The 12,303-nt window shown below is 55.9% G+C and overlaps 1 protein-coding gene across 3 annotated transcripts in view; it reads left to right on the top strand.

The window, feature by feature from the left end:
• The window catches only part of ITPR3 (inositol 1,4,5-trisphosphate receptor type 3), a 38,008-nt gene that overhangs the window by 16,855 nt on the left and 8,850 nt on the right, over positions 1–12,303 (top strand). For 2 of the 3 annotated variants that reach the window (XM_052698369.1, XM_052698370.1), the window contains 31 exons: positions 501–642; positions 844–1,005; positions 1,153–1,325; positions 1,451–1,570; positions 1,727–1,909; positions 1,997–2,248; positions 2,403–2,547; positions 2,712–2,859; positions 3,157–3,353; positions 3,476–3,605; positions 3,849–3,906; positions 4,114–4,279; positions 4,396–4,560; positions 4,730–4,798; positions 5,216–5,341; positions 5,476–5,598; positions 5,757–5,957; positions 6,299–6,550; positions 6,645–6,770; positions 7,038–7,163; positions 7,280–7,400; positions 8,135–8,319; positions 8,407–8,555; positions 8,735–8,843; positions 8,969–9,059; positions 9,278–9,447; positions 10,124–10,564; positions 10,891–11,091; positions 11,490–11,600; positions 11,871–11,966; positions 12,179–12,280. In XM_052698369.1, the coding sequence (XP_052554329.1) occupies positions 501–642; positions 844–1,005; positions 1,153–1,325; positions 1,451–1,570; positions 1,727–1,909; positions 1,997–2,248; positions 2,403–2,547; positions 2,712–2,859; positions 3,157–3,353; positions 3,476–3,605; positions 3,849–3,906; positions 4,114–4,279; positions 4,396–4,560; positions 4,730–4,798; positions 5,216–5,341; positions 5,476–5,598; positions 5,757–5,957; positions 6,299–6,550; positions 6,645–6,770; positions 7,038–7,163; positions 7,280–7,400; positions 8,135–8,319; positions 8,407–8,555; positions 8,735–8,843; positions 8,969–9,059; positions 9,278–9,447; positions 10,124–10,564; positions 10,891–11,091; positions 11,490–11,600; positions 11,871–11,966; positions 12,179–12,280 (4,840 nt within the window). The remainder of the gene's footprint in view (positions 1–500; positions 643–843; positions 1,006–1,152; positions 1,326–1,450; positions 1,571–1,726; positions 1,910–1,996; positions 2,249–2,402; positions 2,548–2,711; positions 2,860–3,156; positions 3,354–3,475; positions 3,606–3,848; positions 3,907–4,113; positions 4,280–4,395; positions 4,561–4,729; positions 4,799–5,215; positions 5,342–5,475; positions 5,599–5,756; positions 5,958–6,298; positions 6,551–6,644; positions 6,771–7,037; positions 7,164–7,279; positions 7,401–8,134; positions 8,320–8,406; positions 8,556–8,734; positions 8,844–8,968; positions 9,060–9,277; positions 9,448–10,123; positions 10,565–10,890; positions 11,092–11,489; positions 11,601–11,870; positions 11,967–12,178; positions 12,281–12,303) is intronic. The other variant, XM_052698372.1, reaches the window with a different exon arrangement.

Raw genomic sequence — 12,303 nt, forward strand, 5'->3', positions numbered from 1 at the left:
TTTGCTGCTAGAAAAATAAGCGAGGGGCTGGGAGATGGCCTCGTGATAGGGGCAGCCCAGTTAGTCACGGTGTTATTTTTAGGTGGGTGGGTTCTTGGTGTTTCCTGCACAAACAGAGATACTCTGTGGGACGGAGCGAGCCGCTGCCGCCCTGCCAGCCCACTGCTTTGCAGTGCTTGCTGTGATTGTGACTCAAGGGGCAGAAGACTTGCACACAAAACTCCAGCCGTGAATCACAAGCAGAAGCCTGTGGTGTTTAGCCTGGCACCTGACTCACAACAATAATTTCCTTAGGAAGCGCAGGGGCTGCAAAATCTCATGGTTGAGGGCAGCTGCGGGCCTTTCGCAGATGGGGAGGATCAGCCAGCAGTGTCCTGAGCCCTGAGCTTTTTGGCCCTACACAATGTGCCAGCGGCATTGCGGGGAGCTGAGTGTGGGTGGGGTGTGCAAGTGGCTCCCCTGACTGGAGGGTCCCACCACCACGCTGTGCCCCTTTGCAGGTTTGTGATCCAGCTGCTGGAGGACTTGGTGTTTTTTGTCAGTGATGTCCCAAACAACGGCCAGAACGTGCTGGACATTGTGGTGACCAAACCCAACCGGGAAAGGCAGAAGCTCATGCGGGAGCAGAACATCCTGAAGCAGGTGAGTGGCCCTGGGGCTGTGCACCCAAGGAAGGCGGATGTCCTCAGAGGCCTGCTGCCCTGCCCTGAACCACAATAGAGACTATTTCCAAAAAAGCCCATGGAGGAAGTGGTACTGGTCTCCAGTTCACGCCCTTGAGTTCTGCCAAGCCATCTTGGGAGGCAGTGTGGAAGGCATGCAGCATTTATTTCTTTTGGACAGATCTTTGGGATCCTGAAAGCCCCCTTCAAGGACAAGGGTGGGGAAGGGCCCCTGGTGCGGCTGGAGGAGCTGTCGGACCAGAAGAATGCTCCCTACCAGTACATGTTCCGGCTGTGCTACCGTGTGCTCCGGCACTCCCAGGACGACTATCGCAAGAACCAGGTGGGTTGGGGGTGTCAAGAAGAGCCCCCCTCCCACCTATGTGTTGCACAGCTCCAGGGAGCTGAAGAGGTCTTGTTGGGGTGGAGAGGGCATGGGCAGATCCTGATGCACAGCTTTGAGTGCTCACCGCTCCTCTGCTCACTCCAGGAGCACATAGCCAAGCAGTTCGGCATGATGCAGTCCCAGATTGGCTACGACATCCTGGCTGAGGACACCATCACAGCCCTGCTGCACAACAACCGCAAGCTGCTGGAGAAGCACATCACCAAGACCGAGGTGGAGACCTTTGTCAGCCTGGTGCGCAAGAACCGTGAGCCACGGTGCGTGTCCTGCGCCCCAGCCCAGAGGGCTTTGTGCAGCATGGTGGTGGGGTGTGCTGCAGCAGGCTGGAAGTGGACCCCCCCCCTTTCACAGCAAGCTGTCTCTGCCTTGCTCTCATTCCCAGGTTTTTGGACTACCTCTCAGACCTGTGTGTGTCCAACCACATTGCCATCCCCGTCACCCAGGAGCTGATCTGCAAGTGTGTGCTGGACCCGAAGAACAGTGACATCCTCATCAAAACAGAGTGAGTAGCCCAGCAGAGAGGTTTCCTTGGCTGAGTGCCTGCCCCTGCCTGCTGCCAGCTCTCACAGTGGCCCCATAAATCCCATAGTACCCCCGTCACCTCTTGAGGTGCTGCATCCATAGGAACACCTCCAGGTTTACTCCTTTCCCACCGCAGGCTGAGGCCGGTGAAGGAGATGTCCCAGACCCACGAGTACCTGAGCATCGAGTACTCAGAGGAGGAGGTCTGGCTCACCTGGACAGACAAAAACAACGACCACCATGAGAAAAGCATCCGGCAGCTGGCGCAGGAGGCCCGGGCTGGCAATGCCCATGATGAGAATGTCCTCAGCTACTACAGGTGGCAATCCCATGGTATCTTCTCCCCAGACAGGGTGAGGACATAAGAGTTGCATAGCCTCACTCTCTCCTCCTCGTCCCCATGCAGGTACCAGCTGAAGCTCTTTGCTCGCATGTGTCTGGACCGCCAGTACTTGGCCATCAAGGAGATCTCCCAGCAGCTGGGTGTGGACCTGATCTTCCTCTGCATGGCAGATGAAATGCTGCCCTTCGATCTCCGAGCGTCCTTCTGCCACCTCATGCTGCACGTGCACGTGGACAGGGACCCTCAGGAGCTGGTGATGCCCGTGAAGTTTGCACGGCTCTGGACTGAGATCCCCACCGCCATCACTATCAAAGAGTGAGACACGCCGGGTCTCGCTGCAGCTTTGAGGGATATGGGATGGCAGGTGCCATCCTCTGTAGGGACTGGATAGGCACCAGCAGGGACCGGGAGGGGGGCACGTTCCCGACTGCTCGCTGCCCTGTGCTCACCCTGCTGTCTCCCCACGCAGCTACGACTCCAACCTCAACGCCTCACGTGACGACAAGAAAAACAAGTTTGCCAGCACCATGGAGTTTGTGGAGGACTACCTCAACAACGTGGTGAGCGAGGCAGTGCCCTTTGCCAACGAGGAGAAGAACAAGCTCACCTTCGAGGTGCGAGAGCTGCTGGTGTCACGGCGTGTTGTGGGATGTGGCATTGGCTGTGGAGGCCATCAGCCTCATCCAGACCTTGTGGCTGCCTCTGTGACATCCCATGTTTGTTCCTCCTGCTCGTCCCTGAGCACAGCAAGGTCTGGAGTTGCCTTGTCCTTCCCCAGGTCGTCAGCCTTGCCCACAACCTCATCTACTTTGGCTTCTACAGCTTCAGTGAGCTGCTGCGCCTGACGCGCACGCTATTGGGCATCATCGACTGTGTCCAAAACCCCCAGCTGATGATGCAGGCGGTCTACAGTGATGAGGTGACAGGTGAGTCCGTGCTCCGTAGGCAGGCATGGTCCCAGGGCCAAGTGGTTTCTGCCCAGTGCTATCCAGTTTGGGCTGCAGGAAAACAAGCCACCCATTTGATCACATGGAAACTTGGGCTGGGGCTGAAATGAGTCTTTGTCACCCATTGGCAAGTCCTGTCAAGCTCTTGGCCATGGCTGAGAAGAAGCGAGTCCTTCCTGCTCATTTTCTGGTTAACACCCATAGTATTTTCCAGTCTAAGTGGGTCTTTCTGTTGGTCCTCTCCCACCTCTCTTTCTGTCTGCCTTAACTCTACAGGGAAGAATGTGAGGAGGTCAATCCAGGGCGTTGGACAGATGATGTCCACGATGGTGCTGAGCAGGAAACAGTCTATCTTCAGCCCTCCGAGCCTCAGTGCTGGCTCTGCCCCAGAGCCTGTGGACAGGGGGAGGAGCGTCGAAAATGAGAACATTGTGGTGATGGAGACCAAGCTGAAGATCCTGGAGATCTTGCAGGTGGGAGGAGAAGCATCATGAAGTTGCAAGGGGATGAGGGAGACATGGTTTTCTGATGCAAAGAAGCAGGTGACGTGATCAGAGGACTCACTTTTGCTTTCTTCTCTCTCTGCTTCTGCCAGTTCATCCTGAATGTGCGGCTGGACTACAGGATTTCCTACCTGCTTTCTGTCTTCAAGAAAGAATTCGTGGAAGTCTACCCCATGCAGGACAGTGCGGCTGACGGGACGGCTCCAGCCTTTGACTCCACAAGTAACTCTTTCCCTTCACTCCTGGCACAGCCAGGGACATGGAGGGGGTAGCTCCAGCTGCAATCCATACACTGGCAGGGAATTGGGGGATTGAAGTTTGTGCAGGGTGGATGAGGGGTCTCGTGTCCATCATGGGTGCTTGGACCGTGGTCTGCAGGGAGCTGGGCTGGCTCCTGCAGGAATTCTGTTGGTGCACGGGGGTCATGTTGGTCTCCCCATTTATCTCCCTTTCCTCTCCCTTCAGCTGCAGCAATGAACTTGGACCGGATCGGCGAGCATGCAGAGGCCATGTTTGGTGTGGGGTGAGTCCCTGCCCCTGGTGCACAGTTAGCCTGGCTGGAGGGCTCTTCCCTCTCCTGCCCATACTTGCTGCTGGGGCTCAGAGCTGCAGGTGATGAGGAAGATGAAACTCTGAAGGCCCATGCAGCTGTCCCATCTGTCCTGAGAGGTGACAGAGTGCATGCCAGCTCCCACGTGGCTGCTAACAAGCATTTTTGTCCTGGCTCTAGGAAGACGAGCAGCATGCTGGAGGTGGATGACGAAGGAGGGAGGATGTTCCTGCGGGTGCTGATCCACCTGACAATGCATGACTACCCACCACTCATCTCCGGCTCCTTGCAGCTCCTCTTCAAACATTTCAGCCAGAGGCAGGAGGTCTTGCACACCTTCAAGCAGGTAACCCTGGAGAGGCTGCATCTGATGGCCCCTTTGGAGGACATCTGGGTGAGGAGGGGAGTGGGGCTCATTCTGCAAGCAGCTGCACAGGGAAGTCCCTGCGAATGTCACTGCAGGTTCAGCTCCTGATCTCAGCCCAGGATGTGGAGAACTACAAGGTGATCAAGTCAGAGCTGGACAAACTGCGCACCATGGTGGAGAAATCGGAGCTGTGGGTGGACAAGAAAGGCAGCGTCAAAGGGGACAGCAATGTGGATGGGAACAAGAAGGAGAAGAAAGAGGTGAGAGCTGTGAGCAATATGTGGAACCAGGGTGGGTGAGGAGCTGGGGACAGACCTCTCGATGGAGCATGCCTGGTGCTCTGGGAAGAGGAGGGCAGAGAGGGTCCTGTCACTCTCCAGGCTTTGGGGAGGTGTGGTGGGACACTGAAGCCATTTCTGTCCCTTGCAGCACACTGCTGATGAAGAGGTCATTGCTCCAGGAGAGAAGAGCAGCGAGAACTATCAGATAGTCAAGGGGGTAAGAAAGACCACAAGCTAACCCCAGAGCTGGCTGGGGTGCACCAGTGAGAAGGGAGAGAGGGAAACTGAAGGGAACTTCAGATCTCCTCAGCGGTTCAGTAGAAATGAGTCCAAGCCAGGGCTCATTCCTGCCAGCTCAGCACACAAGGAGCCCATTAAGTCCCTGGGTTTGCAAATGAGACTCACCCTGGTGACAGTGGAGGGTAGGGGGTTGGTGATGAGTACAAATACTCTCTGCTTTACACTTTAAGAAAGATTTCCGAGTGGAATGCTGCGATCTGTGAGCCAAAGCTGGGCTTGAAGGAACCATCTGGGCTTATGATGGGCACATCTGGGTTTCAAGCAGGTCCCCAGGGGTGGTGGCCTGGGGCTGTCAGGCTCAGTTCCCCTTTGGCCACTGTCCTTCTGTCCCCAGATCCTGGAGCGGCTGAATAAGATGTGCGGAGTTGGAGAGCAAGTGCGCAAGAAGCAGCAGCGCCTGCTGAAGAACATGGATGCCCACAAAGTGATGCTGGATCTGCTGCAGATCCCTTATGAGAAGGTGGGGGGACAGAAGCCGGCTGGTTTCAAAGTGCACGGAGCAAGGGGTGGGAACATGGGGACATCCTGCATAGCTGGGTCCTGCTCTCCGTTTATTACCAACCCCAAGTGTTTGTCCTCTCTGCCCTTCCTCAGGGTGATGCCAAGATGATGGAGATCCTCAAGTTCACCCATCAGTTCCTGCAGAAGTTTTGTGCTGGCAATCAGGAAAACCAGGCTCTGCTGCACAAACACCTCAACCTGTTCCTGACCCCGGGGGTAAGGAGAGGAGACCGAAGGACTTCAATATCAGTCCTGGGATTGAGAGCAGCAGATAGAAAAACCAGAAGAAGACACGCAGAGGAGGCAGGACCAGGACAGGAGGGGAGGCTGTGCCTCATAGCCCCCGGCCTCACTCTGTCTCCCTGCTCCCACAGCTCCTGGAGGCTGAGACAATGCAGCACATCTTCCTCAACAACTACCAGCTCTGCTCAGAGATCAACGAAACGGTGCCACAGCACTTCATCCACTGCGTGGCCACCCACGGCCGCCATGTGCAGTACCTGGACTTCCTGCACACCATCATCAAGGCCGAGGGCAAGTACGTCAAGAAGTGTCAGGACATGATCATGACCGAGGTGAGCACCTCTTCTCCTGCCCATGGGTTGTAAGCACAGGGCTCCAGGGAGGAGCGTGGTTATTTTCTCCTTTGGGCACTAGTCTTCCCAACCACATGTTGGTTTCTCCCTGGAGTTGGAAGAAATACCTCTAAGAGATGCAAGGTCTGAGAGCCAATAAACACTTTGGCATCCTAAAGGTTGTGATTTTTGATTGCACTGCAAGCACCTGATTTTCCCCATGAATACACAACCCTTTTACCTCACCCTGGGTGCTCCATCTCATCACCCCAGTGCAGAAGATGTCAAGGTGAGGTTTTTCATCCTTCTCTGGAGCAGTGACTGGTGACTCTTCCCAACAGCTCACCAATGCTGGGGACGACGTGGTTGTTTTCTACAATGACAAGGCATCGCTGGCCACCTTGTTGGAGATGATGACAGCAGCCAGGGATGGGGTGGAGGAGAACAGCCCACTGATGTACCACATCTCGTTGGTGGACCTCCTGGCTGCGTGTGCTGAGGGCAAGAACGTCTACACTGAGATCAAGTGTACATCCCTGCTGCCCTTGGAGGACGTGGTGAGGGTGGTGACCCATGAGGACTGCATCACGGAGGTATGGGCTGCCCAGTGAGGAGGGTGTTGGTGGCTTTGTTCTGTTTTCTATTCCTCTGACGGTGCCTGCACCCCATTCCCTCCCTCCCTGGCAGGTGAAGATGGCCTATGTGAACTTTGTCAATCACTGCTACGTGGACACAGAGGTGGAGATGAAAGAGATCTACACCAGCAACCACATCTGGACTCTCTTTGAGAACTTCACCCTGGACATGGCCCAGGTGCGTGGGTCAGGCTGGGAAGGAGGGACACAGCAGCAATGGCTGCTGTGCTCTATGGGGAGAGCTTGGTGTCACCAAAGCCCCTTGACAAACAAGGGGCATGGGCACGACAGAGGCTTCTTCAGCCACATTATGGGCAGCACTCTGGCATAGACCCAGAAGCTGTGTCACCACCCATGCCCCCTAGCTCAGCAAGGTGCCAGCAGTGTCCAGCTGTGCTTGTTCACCTGGTTCCGATGCCGTCAGCATCCTCCCTTCTCTTCACAGATGTGCAAAAAGCGAGAGAAGCGCCTGCCAGACCCCACTCTGGAGAAGTACGTGCTGACAGTGGTGCTGGACACCATCAGTGCATTCTTCAGCTCTCCCTTCTCAGAGAACAGCACCTCACTGCAGGTAACGGGGTGTTGCATAGCCAGGCCATGCATGGAGTGAGCAGAGGGCTCACCCTTTGGGAAAAGAACTCTGCGAGCACCTTGTACTGATACAGAGCTGTCTATTCTCTCCTTCAGACCCACCAGACCATTGTGGTGCAGCTTCTCCAGTCCACCATGAGGCTGCTGGAGTGCCCCTGGCTGCAGCAGCAGCACAAGAGCTCAGTGGAGGCCTGCATCCGAACGCTGGCGATGGTCGGTAAGGAGCTGTGCTGGAGGGATGCTCTGCTCCCTGCCTGCTAGAGGGATGCAGCTGTTCCAACTGCTTCTGCTCCAGCAGCAGGCAACAGCCATCATTCCTACTGCAGCCATGGCAGGATGCCCTGGGGAGGCTGTCTGCTGGGAGCAGGGAGCTGTGGCTCTGGGATGTGCCTTTTGAGCTCCGTGTTTTGTGTCTGGTGTGGCCAGAGGAGAGCTGAAGCTTGGGCTTGGTTGGGGAATTCCTGGTGTGTCCTTGCTGGTGCAGAGCCCAGAAAGAATGCTGGCGTTTGTGGCAGCTTTCCCTCGCCAAGACTTTGCCCTCAGCCTGCCTGCAGCTGCCTGACTCAGGACAAGGGTTGTTAGCACTGAGTCACCATGTGGAAAGCATTGCTTAGATGCTGGGTGGAGACACTGGCCGGAGATGTAGGATTCCCCTTTGTAATTGCAGCCTCTCTGCACTGGGCTTTTCCAACTGAAAACCAGAGGCGGTGCCTCTTCCCACCCCGTGCTGGGCAGTGGAGGCTGTAGGCAATGGGTGCTGCACTGGGGAGTGGAGGGTGGAAGTAGCACAGGCGCCACCAGTCTGGAGGGCTTTTCTCTTGTATTTTATTCATATCTTCTTTACTGCAAATGAAGAGCAGGTGAAAGGGTGCCCAGCCTGGGGCTGTGTGGTAGCCGATGTGGCAGCTGATGATTCATGGCTGTCCCCAAACCCTTCCCCCTGTCCTGCAGCCAAGAGCCGCTCCATTGCGCTGCCCATGGACCTGGATGCCCACGTCAGCTCCCTGCTCAACAGCAGCTCCACCAGCACGGTGCAGAGGAACACGTCCAGCTACAAGACGGCCACGCGGACCTTCCCCCGCGTCTCCACCACCCCCAACCAGTGGGATTACAAGAACATCATAGAGAAGCTGCAGGTATGGGGATGCGTGATAGCAGGAAGGTGTGGGCATTGCAAAGTCCCTGTCGTGTGCCGAGCTAAAGGTGTGCGCTGTGGTTTGTAGGACATCATTAATGCCTTGGAGGACCGCCTGAAACCGCTTGTGGAGGCTGAGCTCTCTGTGCTGGTGGATGTCCTCCACCGGCCAGAGCTGCTCTTCATGGAGGGCACGGAGGCATATCAGCGCTGCGAGAGTGGAGGTTTCCTGTCCAAGTGAGGATGCTTTGCAGTTGCCATGGGGTTTTTGTGACAGGTTGGGGACCTGCATCCTCGGTGGGTTGTGTGTTCCGGTGGGTTGTGCATCTGCAGAGTGGAGGGGTGGTGGGATGGTGCCCCTGGGGACCTCCTTGTCCTCTTGGCTACGTGGTGGTGACTCTGCTGTGCATGGCCAGGTTGGTGCAGCACACCAAGGATCTGATGGAGACGGAGGAGAAGCTGTGCATCAAGGTGTTACGGACGCTGCAGCAAATGCTGGTGAAGAGGAACAAGTATGGTGAGAGGGTGAGCATCCCGGCCCTACGGCACATCCCCAGCTCCACTGCTCAGCTGGCAGCTTCCTGCCCACTGCAGTTCTCCAACGCCAGCACTGGTGTTGGGAGCCTTCTGACGTTTATTTGTCTTGGCAGGGCAACCTGCTGCGGAAAATGCTCCTGAACAATTACCTGCAGAACAAGAAGTCCAGCTCAAAAGGGGAAATCGTGGATGCTGCTGGGGGAGGTGAGTGCCCCTCTCCTGCACCTTCCGTGTCTTTCTGTGCTGCTCGTGCACACCTTGAATGCCTGGTTCCCAAACCATGGTAGGATCACACCCGTGTATGATCTCTGTGCTCCCACCTCCATGGGAGACAGACGAAAGGATGTGCCTGGTAGTGAGTTGGCTGTGCTTATTTTCCTTCATCACTGCAGCATCACATCCACCTGTGTCCTCTCCTGCAGGCCAGGACCAGGACTGGTCTGCTATTGCTGCTGTCCAGTGCCGGCTGGACCGAGAAGGAGCCACCAAGCTGGTGGCTGACCTCATCATGAACACCAAGAACGAGAAGATCTTCCAGGAGAGCATCCTGCTTGCCATTCGGCTGCTGGATGGGGGCAACACCGAGATCCAGGTGCCTGTGGTGGCCATGAGTCCATGGGATGGTTTATGTGTGCATTGTGAAGCACGTATGGGGACATAAGCAGTATGGGGAGGACGGGTGCAGAGCAGTCCCTGGTCCCTGGTTGGCCTCTGGATAGCAGACTTTGCCAACATTTGGACTGCATATGTTTGCTCACCATCTGGGGGAGGAACTACAGACATTTCTCTGTTTTGGAGTTTTCCTGCTTGGTGACTGGCTAAAGCTCAGGGCTGGATGCTGAAAGGGGCAGGTTGTTGCTGACTGTTTCTGGAGTAATGCTGATGCCCTCTGCTGGGTATCACAAAAATGACTCAGAGTTGCAGCTCTCTGTTGATAACTTGTAGGTTATCTTGAATTCTTTATCATAGGGAAGCCAATAATGTGCAAAAACCTGTGGGGTTCCAAGATTGCAGCTGCTGTAACTGCTGCTTGCTCTGTCCCTAGCCCTGCTGTGGGTAAAGGAGAAGAATAGGCACAGGGCATGCTACACCCCAGTAAATCCAAAAGATTGCAACGCCGAAGGCATAGAAAGTAAAAGATTTAGGGAGAGGCTGGTAGTTGCCTGGTTACTTTCATGGTAGGCTATCCCAAGGTCTGAAGTGCCACAGGCTACCAAACCAGAGGGGCGGGCTGGGGTGGAGGCTCCAACTGTGCTTCCTCCACCCAGAAATCCTTTTACAACCTGATGACGAGCGACAAGAAGTCCGAGAAGTTCTTCAAAGTTTTACACGACCGGATGAAGAAGGCTCAGCAAGAGACCAAGTCAACCGTGTCCGTGAACATGAGTGACATTGGGAACAAACCTCGTGAGGACAAGGACGAGCCTGACCCTGGCACCAAAGGTATGGGGCCGTGTCCTCCCAGCAAGGCCAATGCCTGCCTCGTTGGACAGCCTGATGCTAATGGGGTTGGCTTGCCCCTAGGACGAGGAGAGACCTTCATGATGCCTGGCACCCCCTCCCGATACCCGCTGGCCTTAGGGTTTCGGAAGGGCCACGACGCCGGGGAGCAGGGGCAGAACAATGAGATGGGGGTGACGGTCCTGATTATGGAGCCTATCCTGCGATTCCTCCAACTGCTGTGTGAGAACCACAACCGAGACCTGCAGGTTGGTGCTGGGGGCTGCTAGGGGCTGGGGCAGAAGCCATACGGCTGGGGTGCGGGTTGGATGGGTTCTGCCTCCATTGGGTCCAAACAGGCACTGGCCACTCTGTGCCTCAGCTTCCTATGGATATAACCACCATTCCCTCTGCTCGGTATGCTGGAAGGAGCCAATCGGGGCATGCCTGTGTCCATGGGAGCAGGTGCTGCCCTTGAGGGGTCTGCACACACTATAGGAACGGCCCTGGGCCTGATTCTCCATCTCTGGAGGGGACGCTGGAAAGGGGGGTCAGGACCTGCTTCAGGCTCATAACTGCAGGCTTTGCACAACAGAATTTCCTGCGGTGCCAAAACAACAAGACCAACTACAACCTGGTGTGTGAGACACTGCAGTTCCTTGACATCATGTGTGGCAGCACCACGGGTGGGCTGGGGCTGCTGGGCCTCTACATCAACGAGTACAACGTGGCCCTCATCACCCAGACCCTGGAGACCCTGACTGAGTACTGCCAAGGGCCGTGCCATGAGAACCAGGTCTGTGATGTTGTTGTGGGTCTGCATTGTTCCTGCAGCATTTCACCATCCATTGGGGTACCCAAGGGGGGTTTGGGGGGGAATGCATGGACAGCAGCAGGGATAAGGCCAGTTTTGGGATTCGGGGCATGAAGGAGAGCAGAGCGTGGGGAGAAGGGGTACCATGGTGCACAGGGATGGTTCGTGGGTTTTCAGTGACTGCTGGGCAGCATAACATTGCACATAATGCTTAAATAATGCTATGATGGAAACGGTGTCATTGCTGGAGAGAGAAGGGGTTTAGGGCTCCTGGTTCAGTGCTGTAGGCAAGGCACCATTTTGGAGCTGGGCTGTGTTGGATGGTGAAGCTGGGAAGGATGGCAGCATCCATGAGACAAAGCATTTTATTGTTTCCCTAGAGCTGCATCGTGACCCATGAGTCCAATGGGATTGACATCATCACAGCCCTCATCCTCAATGACATCAGTCCCCTCTGCAAGTACCGGATGGACCTGGTCCTGCAGCTGAAGGTGGGCAGAGCCTGGGGCTGGGTTGGGTGGCACATGTGTGAGCTCCCTGCTTGCTGGGCTGAGCTGTGGAGTAAGGCGAGCACTGGGCATGCATCAGGTCTTACATACATGAGCTGGGATAGGGCTGATGCATCCCCACCACAGAAGGTTTGGATGCCTTTAGCACAGGGGCATTTATGACCGACTGCAATGCAAGGGATTTCTGCCCATCCTGAGGTCCTGGGCAGAGCAATGCATAGCTCCTCTCATCAAGGACTGTGTCCCCACCAGGACAACGCCTCCAAGCTCCTCTTGGCCCTCATGGAGAGCAGGCATGACAGTGAGAACGCCGAGCGGATCCTCATCAGCCTCCGCCCGCAGGAACTGGTAAGGGCTGAGTGGGGTGGAAGGGTGAAGGACCCCCGTGAACTTGCTGCTGGACCTCTGCACTTCCAGGTCCTGGTGGAGTTTCAACCCAAACCCACGTTGGCTGCTGCCCTACCAGCAGTCACACACAGCTCTGCACCAGCATCCCTCCTGAGGAGGAAAACAGGGTGAGGGGACCAGGACAAGCTCACCCACCCTCTGCTGCCTTCCAGGTCGACGTGATTAAGAAGGCCTATCTGCAGGAGGAAGAGTGTGAAAACGCCGAGGTCTCCCCTCGGGAAGTTGGCCACAACATTTATATACTGGCACTGCAGGTACTGATGCTGCAGTCTGCTGT

The sequence above is a fragment of the Tympanuchus pallidicinctus genome, unplaced genomic scaffold (genome assembly GCF_026119805.1).
Source record: "Tympanuchus pallidicinctus isolate F22 unplaced genomic scaffold, pur_lepc_1.0 scaffold32, whole genome shotgun sequence".
Lineage (NCBI taxonomy): Eukaryota > Metazoa > Chordata > Aves > Galliformes > Phasianidae > Tympanuchus > Tympanuchus pallidicinctus.